The sequence below is a fragment of the Numenius arquata genome, chromosome 16 (genome assembly GCF_964106895.1).
Source record: "Numenius arquata chromosome 16, bNumArq3.hap1.1, whole genome shotgun sequence".
In the NCBI taxonomy this organism is placed as follows: Eukaryota; Metazoa; Chordata; class Aves; order Charadriiformes; family Scolopacidae; genus Numenius; species Numenius arquata.
In genome coordinates, this window is record NC_133591.1 from 3,179,726 (window position 1) to 3,192,415 (window position 12,690).

General features: G+C 62.8%; 1 protein-coding gene across 1 annotated transcript; it reads left to right on the forward strand.

Moving 5' to 3' along the window:
- Positions 1-981: 981 nt before the first annotated feature.
- Positions 982-7,536, forward strand: TRPV4 (transient receptor potential cation channel subfamily V member 4). The gene is made up of 15 exons (XM_074159441.1): positions 982-1,349; positions 2,476-2,648; positions 2,876-3,028; positions 3,618-3,758; positions 3,870-4,168; positions 4,638-4,817; positions 4,891-5,049; positions 5,175-5,267; positions 5,453-5,526; positions 5,637-5,802; positions 6,029-6,095; positions 6,313-6,629; positions 6,718-6,845; positions 7,074-7,195; positions 7,394-7,536. The coding sequence occupies exons 1-15, from the start codon at positions 982-984 to the stop codon at positions 7,534-7,536; spliced, it is 2,583 nt and encodes an 860-aa protein (XP_074015542.1).
- The last annotated feature ends 5,154 nt before the right edge of the window (positions 7,537-12,690 follow it).

The following is a 12,690-nucleotide window of genomic DNA, read 5'->3' on the forward strand; positions in this document are numbered from 1 at the left end:
CTGCTTTTTCTGTCCCGGGATCTGCAGGGAGGGCTGAGCTCCCCAGAGGCAGGAGCTGGGCTGAGCCTTAACGCTGATGTGTTTCACGGGAATGTTTTTGTGGCAAGAGGGGCTGGGGGACAACCCAGGGTCACTGACATGTCTGCCTTCCCTGTTCGTGCCCCTGTGGGTCCCGGAGAGACCTGTTGGCAGGGCACGGTGATGCCGGGGGCACGGTGCGGTGCTTTGCTCTCCGTGCTGGTAGCGTGGCTCTCCTGCAGTCCCGTCTCCCTCTGGGCAACCTAAACCCGTAATTTCTTGTCCTAACCGCTGCTCCTGCCTTCCCTCAGGCTGTAGCTCCCCTGTCCCATGTCTGGCCCCCTCCCCGTGCCCAGCGTGGCACTGCCAGCACGGTGGGCACCCAGGACCAGGTCACACCGAGCCCCCCCGGGGCTGCAGGAGCGATGGAGCATCGGGGACCAGCCCCGGTCCTGCTCCCAGCCCCGCTGCGGTGACAACTCCCCTCTGCCTCCGGGTGCTTCCCCGGGCGCAGGGTGTATCCCAGGAATGTTTTCTTTCCTTGGGCGGCAGATCGGAGCGCACAGGGTCTGCTCTGTGCCCTGTCCTGGGCTGCACCCAGGCTGACCGCAGCGGGGCCGGGCTCGCCCTCACCCCTTACGGCTGCGCTTTGAAGCCGGCAGCGCTGCAGCCGGTGGGGCCTCTGCAGACGTGAGGGGTCCCTGTGGCCGGGTAGGTGGGCGGCAAGGAGAGTCAGGGCAGGCCAGGAGACCCTGGGCTGTGGGGGGGGTCCCACTGGTCCCAACTGCTGCTGGGGACGGAGAGGGACCTGCTCCTGTGTGCCCCGTGGGAGAGGACGGGGAGGGACAAGGGTTATTTGGAGATGACGCTGGGTTTTCCTCTGCCAGGTCTCCTGCTCTCGTGGAAGGAGCTGGGGTTTGCAGCCCCCCAGGCTGCTCGTACCCCTCCCTCCGGCCAGGGATCATGGCAGATGCTGAAGACCCCACTCGCGGCGATGCCGGGGAGGGCCCTGGGGATGACGGGTCCCTCCAGAACGACTCCTTCCCACTCTCCTCACTGGCCAACCTGTTTGAGAGCGAGGACACCCCGTCCCCTGCCGAGGCAGCCCGGGGCCCCCCCGGTGCTGGGGATGGCAAGCAAAACCTCCGCATGAAATTCCACGGCGCCTTCCGGAAAGGTCCCCCAAAGCCCATGGAGCTGTTGGAGTCCACCATCTACGAGTCGGCCGTGGTCCCCGGGCCCAAGAAAGCCCCCATGGACTCTCTCTTCGACTACGGCACCTACCGCCACCACCCCAGCGAGAACAAGCGCTGGCGCAGGAGGGTCGCAGAGTGAGTACGGGGATGCCCGTGCACCCCGGTGCTGGGGGGAGTGATGGGGTGGGGGACACCACTGGCAGGGGGGGTCAACTAGATGATCTCCAGAGGTCCCTTCCAACCCCATGTGATTCTGTGATTCTGATTCTGTGACACCCCACTGGATGCAGCACCATGGGCATGGGGGTGCCAGGCAGCTGGGGACAGGGACAAGACCCCCCCGTGGCTCCTGGAGTGGCACTTTGGGGTGCTTTGGGCAGGGGGGAGCACGCACATGGGCCAGCTCCCAGCCAGTCCCAGTGGCGGTACTGGGCTGTGCCATGCCGTGCTGTGTTCTGGTGTGGGTCTGCAGCCCCACGGTGCCGTGGGGCCGGGAGCATGGCTCCCCTTCCCCCTTGCCGTGCCGTGAAAGAGGCTCTGTGCGCCCAGCCGCTCCCCTGGCCGGTGCGGACGTCTGGCTCCCCGGCATGAAAGGGCTTTTCAGGAGGGCCTCCACCCTCCTGCGCCAGGAAACCAGAGCCGGGGGGGGGCCAACCCGCCGCAGGGCACACAATGCCCCTCTGTGCCGGGCACCTGGGGCGGCTGCCGTGGCCCCCAGCCACTGTCCCCACCCCGGGGGCACAGCCTGGCTCGGGGCAGCGGGGCATCCCCGTGCCCCGGGGGGAGCTCGGTCCCCTGGGTGGGCAGGGATGTGGGTGGGTGGAGGGGGCTGGTGTGCCCCACGTGCCCCCAGCCCCGGAGATCCCTGGCTGGGGCAGCCACTGTCCCTCCTCCCCCTATTTCCCGGAGCCGGCCGGTTGTCCCCAGCCCGTCCCGCTGCCGCCAACTGCTCCAACCGGTCTGGCTTCACCCGCGGCAATGGAGCGTGGCCGAACCCACGGCATGGCACAGCTGGGGGTCACAGCTGGGGGCCCAAAATGCTGCAGTCCCCAGATGGGAGCTGGCAAGGCACCCACCAGCCCCTGTCGTTCATACTGGGAGCAATGGGCTGCTGTGGGTGGGGAGGCTGCCCCGGCCCCGTGGGTGACCCCGGCTGGGGGGGCCCCCCCCCATGCAGCTGAGTCACCTCGAGCTCATTGCACTAGTGGGAAACCGCGGCAGCGGCTCTGGTCTCCATCCAGCACTGCTGCTTTTCCCACAGGAAGCAGGCACCGGGCACGAAGGGGCCGGCTCCCAACCCGCCCCCCGTCCTCAAGGTCTTCAACAGACCCATCCTCTTTGACATCGTCTCCCGGGGGTCCCCGGCCGGCCTGGATGGGCTCCTCTCCTTCCTCCTCACCCACAAGAAGCGCCTCACAGATGAGGAGTTTCGAGGTGAGCACCTGGGGCTGCGCTCCCACGGTACTGGGGCTGTGCTGGACCACCGGTGGTCCCCGTGTCCCCACGGGGATGGTGATGCACAGCCCTGGCACAAGGGGCTGTGGCGTGCACTGCCTGGGATGAGCTGGGGATTTGGCCGGGGAGTGCAGGGTTGTGGGGCTGGGCACCCCCATAGCCTGGGGGGTTCGCCCCAGCCCCCCCTTAACACCCTCTGCTCCCAGAGCCCTCCACAGGGAAGACCTGCCTGCCCAAGGCGCTGCTCAACCTGAGCGGGGGCAGGAATGACACCATCCCCCTCCTCCTGGACATCGCCGAGAAGACGGGCAACATGCGGGAGTTCATCAACTCGCCCTTCAGGGATGTCTACTACCGAGGTAGGGGGGCTTGGGGCCACCGCTGGCCCTGCCTGGGCATGGAGGATCCTGGGGATGTTCAGGGACCGGAGCAGCAGGGACCCTGGGGAGGATGGGAGATGCTGGAGGGCTTGGGGACCAGAGCATCGAGGACCCTGGGGAGGATGGGAGATGCTGGAGGGCTTGGGGACCAGAGCATCGAGGACCCTGGGGAGGATGGAGGATGCTGGAGGGCTTGGGGACCAGAGCATCGAGGACCCTGGGGAGGATGGAGGATGCTGGAGGGCTTGGGGACCAGAGCATCAAGGACCCTGGGGAGGATGGAGGATGCTGGAGGACTTGGGGACCAGGGCATCGAGGACCCTGGGGAGGATGGAGGATGCTGGAGGACTTGGGGACCAGAGCATCGAGGACCCTGGGGAGGATGGAGGATGCTGGAGGACTTGGGGACCAGAGCATCGAGGACCCTGGGGAGGATGGAGGATGCTGGAGGGCTTGGGGACCAGAGCATCGAGGACCCTGGGGAGGCAGGGGGACTTGGGGCAGGGGGGTTAGGGGCCCGGGGGAAGTCATGGGATGAGGTGGGGGCTGACAGGCACCGCTGTCGCAGGTCAGACAGCTCTGCACATCGCCATCGAGCGCCGCTGCAAGCACTACGTGGAGCTGCTGGTGGAGAAGGGAGCGGACGTGCACGCCCAGGCCCGCGGCCGCTTCTTCCAGCCCAAGGACGAGGGTGGCTACTTCTACTTCGGTGAGCGGGCAGGGAGCCGGTGGGTCACCCGGGGGGACCGGGTGAGCCCCGGGGATGGCCCCGTGGTGGGGCGAGGGTGATGGGCGCCCCGACGACGTGCTGTCCCCGCAGGCGAGCTGCCCCTCTCGCTGGCCGCCTGCACCAACCAGCCCCACATCGTGCACTACCTGACGGAGAACGGGCACAAGCAGGCGGACCTGCGGCGCCAGGATTCCCGGGGCAACACCGTGCTGCACGCCCTGGTCGCCATCGCCGACAACACCCGCGAGAACACCAAGTTCGTCACCAAGATGTACGACCTGCTCCTCGTCAAGTGCGCTAAGCTCTTCCCCGACACCAACCTGGAGGCGCTGCTCAACAACGACGGCCTCTCCCCACTCATGATGGCTGCCAAGACCGGCAAGATCGGGGTACGGTGACCCCCACACACCCCGAGCTGGGACCCTGCTGTCCCCGGCTGCAAGGGCTGAGCCCTTGTCAGCTCTCGGCTGAGCACTGTCACACTCAGTGCATGTCCCTGCCAGCAGCGAGCAGCACGGCTTCCCTCTGCAGATGATGCTGGAAACCTGGCATGCAGTCTGTCAACCTGGCTAATTAACCTTTCCCTAATTAACCCCAGGTCTTTGGCTCATCCCATCCTTTCCCCTCACTTGCCTTCATCCTCCAGCGGTGGGGGTGGGGGATGTTAAAAATGCAGAAGCTGCAGTATCCTGGGGGGCTGCCCACTGCGACAGTGTCCCTGCATCCCAGGAGCAGCCCAAGGGTACAGGGGGTGGGTTGGGGTGTGCAGCGGCAGGAGAGGATGTACCTGGGGTGGGGTGGGAGGAGGCGGGGACTGGGAACAGGTTGGCCCGTGGTGAGTGGTCCTCCCTCTGGCAGATCTTCCAGCACATCATCCGTCGGGAGATTACGGACGAGGACGCCCGGCACCTCTCGCGGAAGTTCAAGGACTGGGCGTACGGCCCCGTCTACTCCTCCCTCTATGACCTCTCCTCGCTGGACACCTGTGGGGAGGAGGTGTCCGTGCTGGAGATCCTCGTCTACAACAGCAAGATTGAGGTGTGCGTGGGTCAGGCGGGTCTGGGGGGTCCACAGGGCCAGCTCCCCGCTGACGATACTCGTGTCCCACCAGAACCGCCATGAGATGTTGGCCGTGGAGCCCATCAACGAGCTGCTGCGTGACAAGTGGCGCAAGTTCGGGGCCGTCTCCTTCTACATCAGTGTGGTTTCCTACCTCTGCGCCATGGTCATCTTCACCCTTGTCGCCTACTACCGCCCCATGGAAGGCACTGTGAGTCCCGTGGCACCATGCCACAGCCCCATGGGCCAGCAGCTCCTGGCAGGGGGGTTTGTTGGGTCTCTGCCCCAAGCATCCCTGGGATGGTGGAGCAGCTCAGCTCTGTTCTTTCCCCGCAGCCCCCCTACCCATACACCACTACCGTCGACTACCTGCGCCTGGCTGGGGAGATCATCACCCTTCTCACCGGCATCCTCTTCTTCTTCACAAACGTCAGTGTGGTGAGGCAGGGGGTCCTCCAGTGGGACAGCTGAGCCCTTGTGGTCTCCATGCAAGGAGAGACTTGAGGGTGACAGCCTCGTGTCCTAAGGCATCAGCTCCTGCTGCAATATCCCCTGGACACCAGGACCCTGCCATGGTCCTCTGACCTCTCTCAACCTCTCCCTCTCTTCCCCAGATCAAAGATCTGTTCATGAAGAAGTGTCCAGGCATAAACTCCTTCTTCATAGACGGCTCCTTCCAGCTGCTCTAGTACGTGGGGAACCCCTGGGGCCACCCCAAGCCACAGCACCCCCGGGCTTGAAAGGGCTGGTTGCTGGTGGTGGCTGTCGTTGTGGGCTCTGACACCAGCTCTCCTCCAGCTTCATCTACTCGGTGCTGGTGATTGTCACGGCGGGGCTGTACCTGGGTGGCATTGAGGCATACCTGGCTGTCATGGTCTTCGCGCTGGTCCTGGGCTGGATGAACGCGCTGTACTTCACCCGGGGGCTCAAGCTGACAGGGACCTACAGCATCATGATCCAGAAGGTCTGGTGGGGTTGGAGGATCTTTTCCTTCTCCAGCTGGGCTGAGCCCACTGTGGATATGTGGCCCAAAAGGAGGGTTCTCCATGCTTTCTTTAGGGTTTCTTGTGGCTCACCAATGCCCTGCTCTCAGCCCCACCATCCCTGCAGCATGGCTCGGAGATGGTGCCCCTGCACATGGCTGGGCACTGTGGTCCAGCTCATCTCACCGCCCTCTCCATCACTTGCAGATCCTCTTCAAAGACCTTTTCCGCTTCCTCCTGGTCTACTTGCTCTTCATGATTGGCTATGCATCAGGTAGGCACCTGGCTGACGAGGCGGGGTTTGGGGGAAGGAGGAGCCCTGTGGCACGGCAGGGCCAGGCAGGGGACTGCGGAGCCCCCACTCCATCCCACCTGCCTCCTCCTCTGGTGGAGAGGGGCTTTGCTGGCATGGAGCCACATGTGGACCTTTTGTGGACCCCATCCTTGCCACTGCCCCTGCAGACTCACCGTCCCTGTCCCCTCTCCCCCAGCTCTGGTGTCCCTCCTCAACCCGTGTCCCAGCAGTGAGTCCTGTGGTGAGGAGCAGTCCAACTGCACGGTGCCAACCTACCCCTCCTGCCGGGACAGCCAGACCTTCAGCACCTTCCTGCTTGACCTCTTCAAGCTCACCATTGGCATGGGCGACCTGGAGATGCTCGAAAGCGCCAAGTACCCTGGAGTCTTCATCATCCTCCTCGTCACCTACATCATCCTCACCTTCGTCCTCCTCCTCAACATGCTTATTGCTCTCATGGGTGAGACCGTGGGCCAAGTCTCCAAGGAGAGCAAGCACATCTGGAAGCTACAGGTACCACCCCAAGCAGCACCACCTGGGCGAGGGACCCCCCCATGCCTCCATCCCCAAGTGGCTGAGGGGTCCCTGGTGTCCCCGGCAGTGGGCCACCACCATCCTGGATATCGAGCGTTCCTTCCCTGTGTTCCTGCGGAGAGCCTTTCGCTCGGGGGAGATGGTCACTGTGGGGAAGGGCACCGATGGGACACCCGACCGCCGCTGGTGCTTCAGGTAAAGGCAGGTGCCCTGGGGAGCTGGGGACCAGGAGCAGTGGAGCCTCTCCCACCACAGTGAGCAGCATTTTGGGGTGCTGGCATCGTGCGTTCATTTGCTGGGTAGTTTGTACTGACCTGGAGCCAGGTGGCATTGCCGGTGGTGGGATGGCACAGGGATGCAGGAGCTGCCGTCTTGGCTCCCAGCCTCTCCATGCAGCTCCTCAGGGTCTGACCTTCCCCACAGGGTGGACGAGGTGAACTGGTCTCACTGGAACCAGAATCTGGGCATCATCAGCGAGGACCCAGGCAAGAGCGATACGTACCAGTACTACGGCTTCTCCCACACCGTGGGCCGGCTGCGGAGAGGTGAGTGCGGGCTCGGAGCATCCTCTGGGGGCTGTGGGGAGGTGAGCACAGAGGTGGGCTGGGAACATCCCTCGGGACGCTGCTTGCAGCCCCTGATGAACCCCAGGAGCATTTGGGGGCCGGGTGGCGTGGAGCTGACTGGCAAGGGGGGAGCAGCCCCAGGCTCCCGGCTCTGACAAACTCCCACTGTCTCCGTAGATCGCTGGTCGACGGTGGTGCCGCGCGTGGTGGAGCTAAACAAGAGCTGCCAGCCGGAGGAGGTGGTGGTGCCGCTGGGGACCGTGGGGACGGCGGAGGCACGGGAGCGGCGGCACGGCCAAGCCTCGAACTCCGCGCTTTAGCACAGCAGCCGATGGACTCTGCCCCGGCCCCCGGCACAGCCCCGGCACGGCCAGGGCACGGCCAGCAGAATCACGGACTAGGTTGGATGGTGCTTGTCTGCTCCTCAGGGATTTATGCAGCCTCCATCCCTCTGGCAGCCGCTGTCCCAGTGGGTGTCCAGCCTGGACAGGAGGTGCTGGGGGTCTCCGGCTTGCACAGGTTTGCTCCAGTGCCACCGCTTCGCTTTGCCGTGCCGGGGCCGTCGGCTGTGCCGCGCCGGGAACCTCTGCCGTGGGCCCCCTCTGCCCATCAAGGCCAATGTTTTTTTTGCCACACGTTTTTGCACAAGATTTATACGACTATTTATTTAGTAATAAAGACTGACCTGCCACCGCCGCCTCCTCCTGGCATCGGCTGACTCCGGCTGGGAGGGCATCGCTGCAGGCAGGTCTCCGGGAGGGAGGCAGGAGCCGGCTGCTCCCTGTGCCGTGCCGTGCCGTGCCGTGCCGTGCCATGCTGGCAGCGGGTGGCCACCCAACACCCTGAGCTCACGCTCCTCCTCAGACGGACCCTCCCGTGGGACCCTGTGCTGTCAGCCTGGCAGGGCACCGTGACGCTGCAGAGCAGGCAGAATCCCACGGGACGTGCAGCAGAGCACCCTGTGCCTGCGGAGACAGGCAGGGCTGTGCCGAGCAGCGGGTGGGGGTCGTGGCTGGCTGCAGCACCCAGCGTTGCCCTCGCAGCCTTGGCTGCTCTGCCCAGGAGATCCCGGCCCTGGCACCCCCACACTCCTCCGGTGGATGGCCAGTGGTGCAGGGCTGTGATACACTGGTACGGTGCATGGCTGCAGTGCACGGCTCTGCTAGATGGTTGCGGTGCCCGGCTGTGGTGCATGGTGATGGTGCATGACTATGGCACATAGCTATAGTGCACGGCTGTGGTGCACGGCTGTGGTGTATAGGTGCGGTACATGGCTCTGGTACACAACTGGTGCAGGGCTTGCGGTGCACAGCTGTGGTGCACGGCTGCAGTGCACAGATGCAGTGCACGGCTGAGGTGCATGGCTATGGTGGATGGCTGCAGTGTACAGGTGCAGTGCACATCTATAGTGCACAGCTACGGTGCATGGCTGCAGTGTAGAGATGCAGTACAGGGCTATAGTGCACAGCTATGGTGCCTGGCTGCGGTGTAGAGGTACAGTGCACGGCTGTGGTGCATGGCTGCGGTGCACAGCTATGGTGCACGGCTATAGTGCATGGCTGTGATGCATGGCTGCAGCGTGCAGGTGCAGTACGTGGCTATGGTGCATGGCTGCAGTGCACAGCTATAGTGCATGGCTGCAGTGTAAAGGTGCAGTACACGGCTATAGTGCACGGCTATAGTGCGTGGCTGCAGTGTAAAGGTGCAGTACACGGCTATAGTGCACGGCTATAGTGCGTGGCTGCAGTGTAAAGGTGCAGTACACGGCTATAGTGCACGGCTATAGTGCGTGGCTGCAGTGTAAAGGTGCAGTACACGGCTATAGTGCATGGCTATAGTGCGTGGCTGCAGTGTAAAGGTGCAGTACATGGCTGCGGTGCACGGCTATAGTGCACGGCTGCAGGGTACAGATGCCGTACACGGCTGCGGTGCACGGCCAGGGATGCGGGGCTGCATCCCGCCGCGGCCGCTGTTCCACGGGAGGGCAGCACACACCGTGCGATGCCGGCCCCGGTCCCGGTAGGCACGGGGGGGGGAGCCCGGGGCCGGGCCCTGCCGGTCTCCTGCCCCACACCCGGCCGGGCAGGCTGTGGGGCTGGGCAGCCCTGGGCTGGGGGGAGACGGAGCGGGGGCAAACAGAGGGTCTGCAGCCGAGCTGGGCATCCGTCCCGGTGTCCCTCTGCGGTCCTCGCCCTGTCCTCGGCTGGGGACCAGCCTGTGGGATGCGGATCCACGGGATGAGCCCGTTGACCCACTCCTGCCTGGCTGCTCTGCTTTCGGGCAGGGAGTGGGGCTGAAGTTTGGGACCTGGGGGCTTCCCAGCAGGTACAGGTTGAGGTCTCAGTAGTATGGGCAGCAGGATGGGCAGCACTGACTCAGCAGGATGCTCCCCATCCCGTCCCATCCCGTCCCATCCCATCCCATCCCATCCCATCCCATCCCATCCCATCCCATCCCATCATCTCTTTAATGGTGGTACTCCTTTTTTTTGCTCACCTCGCCTCACAGCCGCCTGCAACGACGTAGTTCCCTTTTTCAACTGGACATCATGTAGGTCTGAAGGACCAATGTGGGTGTGCACCAGTGGCACGATGGCGTGGTGGCACAGTGACATGGTGGCAGGGACCCTGGAGGCAGCCCAGCTCACTAAGCAAATGGTATAGCAGAAAAGGGGACACTTCATCTTCAAACTTGATTACTCGTCGTTAGCTTTAACTGCACTGTCTCCGTTTAAATGTGATTTACATATATCTCTCATATTGTGGTTTAAGTATTTCCCCAGGGTGAGGGAATGAATAAGTTTCATTATCACTACTTAGGAGAGGCTGAGGTTTCAGCTCTCGCCTCGCTGCATAATCGAATGAGGAGCTGAGCCGGCTCCCACTTTCACGCCGCCTGTTATTTGAAAATGATAAACTTTGCCTTCGCCCAGCCCCCACCAGACACTGGGGGTACAGGCTGGGGGACCCCCAACATGGGGCTCGGCTGCCTGGTGTGCCGGAGACAGGCTCTGCACGGCGGCTGCCCCCAGCTATGGTGCTGGAGACGGGATTTTCCAGTGTAATTGGAAATAAACTAATTTTTCCCCCCATCCCCATGGAAATTCTAATGTCCCGAAGCCAAGGGCCTGTGCGTGAGCGGGGTTTAAAGCAGTCAGGATGGGCAGACACGGCCGTGCCCCAGCACCCTGTGCCATCACACCGGACACTGCGATGGCTCGGTGGGGAGGGGGACACTGTGGCCACGACAGTGACATCCCGGCACAGGATTCCTCTGCCACCTTCGGGCCTGCGGGGCTTGCCTTTGGCCCTTTCACAGCCTGCTCTGCAAATCCGTGAGCTATTGAACTCTCTGCCTTCAGGCATGGCCGCAGAGGTGGGGGGCACCCAGGGGGCTGGCGGGCTGGGGGTGCTTGGGCAAAGTCCCCTCCCGCCGCCCCCCCACCCCATGCCGCCCTGCCAGCGGTGACAAACCCAACAAAGGGAAGAGAAAAGCACTTGTCATCCAGAATGCGGAGCGTGCGGAAGCAAATTTATTTTTAGATAAATCTAAAGCTTAATTTGTGAAGCTAATATCAATCAAAATGAGAGATGGGTTTTTTTAAGTCCTTTTGCAGCCATGCAATTTATACTGCCTGTCTCTTCTCCTCACTCCCAAACAGCAAAGGCAGCCACTAAGTTTAATATCAGCCTCATGCATGCCTGCCTTAGAAATTATTATTATTATTATTTTAATAGGAGGATATTTGCAGACCAGGAACAGCTGGTCCCCCCCCCGTATTCCTGCAGCACTTGTGGGGTGCTGTGCCCTGCTGGGGCGAGGTGGGGCTATGGACGGTGGTGGCCTCACCCTGGGTGCTGAGACACATCTCTGGGTGTGTGAGGGGGCCCTTGCCCCATCTCTAGCCGGTGTGACGTGCGTTTTGGGTCCCCACTGGCCCACCTGTGCCCGCTGGAGCCGGCGCTGCAGAGCGCCCACCTGGAGGCAGGTGCCCACCAAGGAAGGACCCGTTTATTTGGCATGACCCATTTGAAGTCTTCCCGTGCGCAGTGAAATCCTCCTCCCAGAAGGAGCTGTCTGAGGGGAGAATTAACCTGCTAAATAATAAAAACCCCGCGTACCTCCTAATGAAATGTAATGACTGCGAGACCGGCAAGATGGATCGTGCCGTCGCTTCCAGCCGCTCACCCTGATTTATGGCGACGTGGGAAATATGATGGAGGCAGCGCTAATGAATCCCCCTTCCCAGGGACACCGCTAACGGAGAAAAGTTTCTCCTCGGGCCTCCAAAAGAGACTCCTTGCACCGGGCAGCCCTGGCCTCTGTGGGGCCCCCCCCCACACCCCTTTGGTAGCCGCCAAAGCCCAGGGGAGCCCTGTGCCGTGGGTCAGGGGACAGTGAGGGCAGCCCAGGCTGTGTCATGCTGCAGTGGGGCTGCCACGCTGTGCCCAGCACAGCAGGACGCCCCCATCACCACTTAAAGCACCGCCATGCTTCAGCCTCGCATTTCTTTTGATGTGGCATCTTTTAAACGACAAAGATCTAAGCAAATATTTTTCTCCAGCCGGTCTAATTTTAACGCGCAAGCAGGCAATGGCATCCCCCCACCCCCCCAGCCCAGTAACATTAACCTCGGTGAAAATTTCCTTTTGTCCCAATTTCTCTTTGTTCCCTGGATCGGCTGTCACGCCGCTCGCTGCCGGTGACGGAGCGGTCCCCTCCCGGCATGCCATAAATATCGGCAGAACCTCACGTGCCGCCGTTATGGCAAGAGAGCAAACGGAGCCGCGCTCCCCGGCTGCAGCACGTGGCCGTGTCCCTGTCCCCATCCCTGTCCCCAACCCCATCCCCAACCCTGGCAGGGCTGGGGGGAGCAGCACAGGGGCCAAAAATAAGGAGAATAAAGCTTTGCCCCCAGTGAACCATCCCTCTGCCTCCCATTAGTGGTTCCCAGCCAACACTCATGGCTTTGCTGTATTTTGGGTGTCACCTCTCCCCCCCCCACCCCAACCATGCAGGGCTCAGGCTGGTGGCTCTGGTGTGGGTCGTGGCTACTCCACGCTGCCAGACACCCAGCTACTCCTGCAACCCCGCCATGGGCTTCTCCCGACACCAGTCCGGCAGCCAGCAGTGGCCATGGGCAAGTTGGGGCAGGAACAGGTTTAAAAATGATCCTAATTCTGCAGGTGGGTAAGTGGAAAATAAAGCTCCCCCCCCAGCCCGTGCTGGGGTTGCAGGCAGCCGTGGGCAGGGGTGCAACTGGGCAGCGGAGCCCCCTCACTCCCACCCCCCCTCAGCCCCCTCCCCGGCCGGGATAACGACACGCCATATGTCACCACCGCGGGACGCGGGGGCCGGGGAGACGTGCCCTCCGCCCAGAGCTATTTGGGATTTAATACTATTATCCTAATGCAACCGGCTCATTGTTCAGGCTGGGAAGCTGCTGCCGGAGCAGAGCAGGGGGGTGGGTCTGG

What these genes read in the sequence shown, in the direction of transcription:
- TRPV4 (XM_074159441.1), top strand. Translation starts at nt 982, where the DNA reads ATGGCAGATGCTGAAGACCCCACTCGCGGCGATGCCGGGGAGGGCCCT. An exon ending in CAGGGATGTCTACTACCGAG is followed by an intron (nt 3,029 to 3,617) that starts GTAGGGGGGCTT and finishes CCGCTGTCGCAG; the next exon opens with GTCAGACAGCTCTGCACATC. An exon ending in GGCTCCTTCCAGCTGCTCTA is followed by an intron (nt 5,527 to 5,636) that starts GTACGTGGGGAA and finishes GCTCTCCTCCAG; the next exon opens with CTTCATCTACTCGGTGCTGG.